The sequence below is a fragment of the Pleurodeles waltl genome, chromosome 7 (assembly GCF_031143425.1).
Source record: "Pleurodeles waltl isolate 20211129_DDA chromosome 7, aPleWal1.hap1.20221129, whole genome shotgun sequence".
NCBI lineage: Eukaryota > Metazoa > Chordata > Amphibia > Caudata > Salamandridae > Pleurodeles > Pleurodeles waltl.
The window spans coordinates 257,653,328-257,660,500 of NC_090446.1; the positions used below are offsets into that span (position 1 = coordinate 257,653,328).

General features: G+C 42.0%; 1 protein-coding gene across 1 annotated transcript in view; it reads right to left on the bottom strand.

Moving 5' to 3' along the window:
* The window catches only part of TSHZ2 (teashirt zinc finger homeobox 2), a 311,673-nt gene extending 307,482 nt beyond the window's left edge, over positions 1 to 4,191 (bottom strand). The window contains exon 1 of the mRNA XM_069243627.1: positions 3,730 to 4,191. Coding sequence (XP_069099728.1) covers positions 3,730 to 3,769 — 40 coding nt within the window. The 5' untranslated portion in view covers positions 3,770 to 4,191. The remainder of the gene's footprint in view (positions 1 to 3,729) is intronic.
* Positions 4,192 to 7,173: the final 2,982 nt, after the last annotated feature.

The window sequence follows — 7,173 nt, forward strand, 5'->3', positions numbered from 1 at the left end:
ACTGAATATGTTTCATAATCCTTTTTCACTTCCATAAAATTAGGCTTGCTTTTAAGAAAAGCTTTGTCAATAACCTGCCATAGCATACCTACATAACAAGGAATATATCAAAATTATGAGTTGGCAATATTGCCACCCTCCACTACTTTTCATGTTTAAATCCCAATTATTTGTTTTGGGGTGGGTGTGTAGTGTGATGTGTGAAACTAGCGAGAATGTATACCTCTTCGCTGGTTTAATATTTTACTGCTGATTTAAAATAAGAAGCTAGCAAAGCATACGTTCTGATTAAATAATTTTCGTATAAGCATTTCCAGCAAAGCTCATGAAATTAAGGGTATACTGGTGTCGAAGTGCACGTATGTGTGTTTGTGTGGATATGTAGAAGCAATGTGTTGCGCACAATACCTGTCTGTGCGTACATGTGTGTGCAGCATTATTCCTTAAGTACTTCATCTATAGTGAAAGCATAAATCACGTTCAAATGGGCATATAATTAAATCAACCGAGTATGGTCTGCAAACAGGAAGAAGAAATAATCATGTTCAATCCTGGGAGGCGTGAGCTTCTGAACTGAAGCAGAAGAGGGTAGATAGATTGCCAATGAAGAAGCACTGAGCGATCGAACTTAAGTACCAAAACGTCTCTGTGCTTTATGAAATATTTACTAAATAAAGCCAGCAAAATAAATGCAAGTATTCACACCTTTAGAAAATGTGTGTGGGTTAAATAAAAAAAGGCGCCCGGCCACGCTGCGTGAAGGAAGGGTGATGGAAAGATCAAAAGATGTTAAGCAAGCAATCATTTGGCAAGGGTCAATTCAGGTTACAAGAAAACAACTAACACTGCACTTTGCAGCAGTGAGAAATCGCTGCTATATGTAATGACAGTATGATCTAATGAAAAAACGCAGCTCCTGTAATACACATAAAATATACCAGAGGAACAGAAGGCTTAAAATTAATGGTGGAACAGGAAAACATGCCACGTAGATTTCTTTCGATAAATTTTAATCTGGCAGAGGGACTTGGTTTCCACCCCTGGTTCTCTTCCTTGTTCTGTCTAACCTTTACGTTATTCATTAATCAAAACCGAGATCTGTTTCTTGAGCCAGTGCATGGCTGCAACTATTTACAGTTATGAATGATGTTTCCTTTTAAGCACTGACAATAGCAGGCATGCACACAATGATAAGGCCTATAGTTTTTTTCCTGCGCCAATGCTTATCTCGCCGAAGATGTCTATTGAGACAAACTTTTGCGAAGAGTGACTTTGGTTACAGAATTATAGGGCTCTGCTGCTAACGTTATCAGATTTATTGTAGAATAAATGATGATGCAGGTTATTCCAGATGTGGGTGGCACAGGTGTCGAACATTTCTGGAAATATGGGTATAATACAGATCTACTAGAGAATGTGGCAAAATATCTGGGTCACCAGCATTGTAGGCCACAAATAAAACTTAATTTGACAGCAACAGTGAAGATGTAATTCGTTGTGACAAAAAACTTTCAGAGAACAAGAAAACAAGTATTTTACTGTTCCTCATACACAGTTAAAAAAACGCCATCTGTTTATCCCACTTCCTACTTGCCAGAAAGCAGTTCACCATTCAGAGTTATTTCATTCAAAACAAGCGCAGAACAAATACACCCTCTGCACAGAAGAGAGCCTCGTATAAGACACCATCAGCACAAACTCAGAGGAAAGAACAAAGCAGGAGACAAACTGGGCATGACCGGAAACAGGTCCCTGCTGAACACTTCCCACATACCAGGCACACTGATCAGAATGTAGGCAGGGCAGGGGTGGCCAGGCCTGGCTCTGCCAATGGCTTGTTGTGAAATGACCTCACCGAGACATGTTCCAGTCAATCTGGCAATTAAAACTCCTGCCAAGCTATTAAGAGCCATTTTAGAATCATGAAAAGTACTTTTTAGAAAAACAGCATGTCTTGGTGGAACTGTGCCAGAGAGCTGCTGGTCGACAACAATATCGGTGCGAATTGTTATTGCAATTAGGAACCCTGTGCACTACACTGCATAAAGCCCGGGCCTTTTTGCATAAAAGATAGCATGAGACATTAACAACGGCTTGCAATAATATTAATTTTAACACAACACTTCTTGGATATTTGTCTATCGATATCCAGATAGATAGATAGACTGACAGGCAGGCAGACGAGGAGACAGATAGATAGATAGATAGATAGATAGATAGATAGATAGATAGATAGATAGATAGATAGATAGATAGATAGATAGATAGATATTCGTGGTAAAGGAGGTAAGGGCGTCGTGGGTGTTATGGATCAACACTGCTCAAAGGAAGCTTCACTGCTTTAGAGTTCAAGGCTGGTGTAAATGCGCAATTGTCTCCCGTCCGACACACCATTGTTGTTAAATAGGTCATGTTTGTTCAGTTACAGTGTATTGAGAGTGGCTTATGCCTGTAAGTACACACCGTGCCCGTCTCCGTGTGCGCCTGTTTTCGTTCTGCTGGGCCTTCAGGGGAAGGTGTCCTGTGTACAATACACCCAGACAGACACTCCATTCTTTGTGTGGGTTAATCAATAAAGTAATAAACCAGAGTTTATAGAAAGCCAGAATCACAAAGCTACCAATCACCTTTGAACCCTGATATAAGAACAGCATGTCAAAGTTTATGATGTGAAGTGTGCAACTTGCACAGGCCCTAGCACTTTAACTGTGCAGGGAGTACGTTGGGAACAGATCACAAAAAAGGACTTGTCTGATGAGCCCTAAAGCAAACACGTAGCTTTGCTCCAAATATTCTGATCCGGTTATTGGCACAAAGAAAGAAAAAAACACACATTAGAGCAAACAAGATAATAATTGTGCCTGTCTGGATCACAGTATCTAGAGGGCGAGCCCTGCGTCACTCTTGCCTGGGTTACCATGGCGAGTGATTTATTGATATCAATCAAGATTGAATAGATCAAAGGCGGCCGGATGACAGACGATCTATCACACGTCAAATCATAGTTGCAATCAACGGGGAAGCTGATTTTTCGGTGGGTGGATCTGAGAGAAGGAAAATTAACTTTTACAAAGCGCTTCACCGCAACAGAAGCAGACACAGCCGGGTTGAAAAAATAAATAACCAGTTGACTTCAAAGCAAACTCCTGAGACGGTTAACAGTGTCGGGCGCGCACCCCAGTGTCACAAAGCTTTCTGAAGTTTAAACACACCTTCCCTCCGACCACCGCCGGCTGCCTTTTCACCCGTGTGATGGTATCATCAAACCTAACACTGACTGACTGACAGAGGCGCTTGAAATGCAGCAAGTTTTTTTGCTTCCTGTTGTTGTGTGCATTTAACGTGCAATTAAGAGTATCCAAACCCTTAACGAAACGCCCTAAATATAACAAACAAACGCGCTCGCACTCACACATATGTATTTTTTTTTAATGCCACTGACAGGAAAACATGAAATATCACGTCATGGTAACCCTGTTTAGTTAAAAGGTTAAAAGTCAAGTTACAGGACGGGAGAGATCGCTTAGGTTCCGATGTGGCGCAGGGGGCGCCCCCAAAAAGTAAGGCACGCAGTGTGTTTTGAATTTAGCAGGGCACCATTAGCGCCAAGGAATTGTTTTTAAAACGGATCGGCGCAAGGGGAATGAACAAGGTACAAAATGATGGGCTCGCAGGGGGAGGAGGCGGGGTGCAGGCAGGAGTGGGCAGCAACGGGCACTCGGATCTTACCTGCCGCCCTTTTGGGTGCCTGCTGTTTCCTTCTTGGCATCGCTCTACTTTCTACAATCTCACTTCTGTGGCCAGAGCAGAAAACCCCCGGGAGACCTCCTGTGCCCGGCCCTCTTCTCTCCTGTCCCCCGGCTCGTTTTCTGTCCTCGATCCCCCTTCACGCCGTAGATCAGACTCCTTCTCACTTGTCCCGCTCTGTACAGTTACATTTCTTTATTGCCATCCAAGATTTGGGATAAAAACACGTGAAAAAGCAGCTCCTGGGCGAGACTGGGTCCTGTGCTTCTTCCGGCCGGCCGAGCTCTGCCTCTATGGCGGATTTGTTTGAAGAGGGGCTGGGAAGGCTGCAGGTTTGTTGCTGTCAGATGCCAGTCTGTGAGTGATATGCAAGAGGACACAGAGAGGCTGTGGATGGAAGATCTCCGTATTCACACACTCACACACAGACAGACACGCTCAGGCAAAGGAAGGGCACCAGCAGGCGCAGCCGTGAGGCATGCGCCTGAGAGCATGTCACAAAAAGAGGCGGGCACACTACTCATCCTTCATTTGTGCCATGCCCCTAAAAGCTCTTAATTTACTCTACATGCTAAAACACCACCACTCGTTTAATTGCCAACGCCTAGAAACACTCACCCACTTTTAAATGGAGCTGCCTTTATAATTAAGAGAACACTGCATGATAAAATATTTCAGTTTCGTTCTTTGGTAGGTTGGGCACTTGTGCTACTAATAAAAATGTGAATGTTCGTAACAAGTCTGCTGTTTCTCCTACCGCTTCTAATACTAGTACACCTACAACTGCCATCATTACTACGAATAAGAAAATTATCACACAGACAACCAAAACAATAAAAGCTCACTCAACAAACAAGACAACAATAGAACCATCCCACTCTACTGCTACTACTAATAATAGATAGGCAACAACAAAAATATTATTATTTTTAGTAGTAGTAGTAGTAGTATTATTATTATTATTATTACTGCCATGATTATTATCATTATTATTATTTATAATAATAATACTAATACACAATATGTGATAGGCTGTTGCTTTGAAAATATGATAACACAATAAAATGCATTTCTCGTTACCTGAGAATGTGTGCATGCTTTTGAAATTGGTTTGCTCTTAACTGCTAACAATTTACAACTATTATTGTCTCACTTTGTTCCATTATTCTTGTTTATTTTTTTCATGTACTCAGGTGTGTTAGGTTTTCAACATGGCAGTTGATTCACCAAAGGGGTAATGGAAGTGACATCACATACCATTTGGCCTTAATACCATCACAGGAATTGACATCACATGACCCCCGGACCCTGATATTTTCCAGAAAAGCATGTCACATGACCTAACAGCACAACAATTGAGGATTTGCATTGGACAGTATTGAGAGAGCGTAGCTTATATAATCTATATTAACATGAAATGTTTATGAACTAATGTATAATAATGCCGCATAGAAACTGTATTAATATGCTTTGCTGAAAACGTGTGTTGAGAGGTGCCCACGGGGAGTGGCCGCCAATGTATACGGGGACTAATGAAAATGACTAATGTTTATGAATTCTTGTATTAAAGATGGTTTTATACTAATCATGGATGATTATGTTATTAAGGTTTTGCTAATAAACCTTTTAGGCCTTAGTTAGCATGAGTCAAGGCCTAGCTGCCTGGCTCTCATATTAAAATGTGTTTTTCTAACGTGCAGTGTGCTGACTTGCTAAAGGACATGAACTCTTGTTTTATTCCTTCACACTAGAAGCTGAATGTAACTATAGTAGATCCGTTCTCATGAAATTCACATTTGCTTGAAAAGATGTACTAACTAAATGCAACAGTGTAGATTAGTATAATGTACAAGGTCGCCCAAACCGGTACAGACAATGGAGTTACTGACCAAAGATGTGCAAAGAATTACAGAAGGATTAAATCATACCGGACATTCCACCTCTGAAGACGTCAATCATATGGACCAATAAACTGCCTGAGAACTGATGCGGGGTGAAAGATTTAATGACATAATCTGTTTTTATTTGGCTAAAGATAGTGGGGTGCAAATTTTGTCCAATCAAGTTTTAGGGGAATGTACAACGAAAAAGGGGATAAAAACCCTTGACACCAGGAAGTAAATTAGACTAGAGAGAATTAGGGAGTAGGAGACTAGGAGAGATTGGTTAGGGAAATGCTAATGATTTGATCCAGAAACTTTGTCACTCTGTTTGGTGACTTATTGGTTTTACTTAAACCATCCTCTTCCTTAGATTGCCCATTTTATACTTTACCGATTGTGTTACCCTTCCTGTAGTAAACCGGCAAATTTGGATTTTTGTGGTTAAAGGTGCTTGCAGTAATTTTGCATTAGTTTGGTGTGAATCTAGTGTGAGGAAGACAAGCCACAAGACTTTGTCAGCTGCAGTGTGTGAGTGTGACGTCAGGGGTGCCGCGCTGGGATAGGTCAGTAGCCAAGAGGGGACGCGCACGGATTGGCAGCCGTCCGTGAGAGGCAATAGGTTGAGAAAGGTGGGTGAAGAGTGTCCTGGGTATTAAAGTCACTTTCTGATTAGTTTAAAACAAAACCAAAAGACACAAAAATGAATTTTTTCAAGACTTTGAAGATTGCTCTGAAAGGAGATGCATACATTATGGTGAGTGAAGGGGATCCTACACCGCCTGAGGGTACTCCAGCTTATATAGTAATGGAGGAGAAGGGAGTCGCGCCTTGCCTATGGATGAAACAGTGGCGCAAATTAACAGAGAAGGAGGGATGCTAGCGTTTCCGGAGCACGGAACGTTTAACACGAGAATTTTAGAAAATTTGAGGTGGATGTTAAGTGTACAAAAGCCGCCTCCGAGGCCAGCTCAGTATGAGGCATTAGCAGTCTGGGATTTAATGGCCATATGACAAAGACAGCAGAAATTCAAGAGGAGAATGAAAAGGGCAGAGAAGACTTTAGCTGAGGCTAGATGGGACTATGAGAGCGAAATGTGGAGAAGGGGAATAGTTGACGGACTCAAATTGTTTCCAGCAATAACACAAGAGGACGAGACGGAGGGAAAGAAAGCTACTTGTAAGACAGATAAGGGCCCTAGCAAGCCAAAAGAGACTAAGAGGTCTTGGATAGAGGAAGACGACTCAGAAGAGTTTCTTAATCAGTTGTTGTATGATCGCCCGCCACCTTATGCAATAGATGACAATGCCCCGAGCACTAGTACGGGTCCTGGGAACCCGACGCAGGATAAGGGAGTTATAAATACAGTGTAGACTAGTGATACGGTTTTGACACAAAGTGGTGTCAGTGTACCTACTGCGCCAGACATGCAGATGCAGTTGCAACCTCTGCCACAGATACAGAGAATCTATCCAGACGTCCCAGTACTAGAGACTACTACGAGTCTGATGGTGCCGCCTGATCCGGTATATACAAAATCAAGGT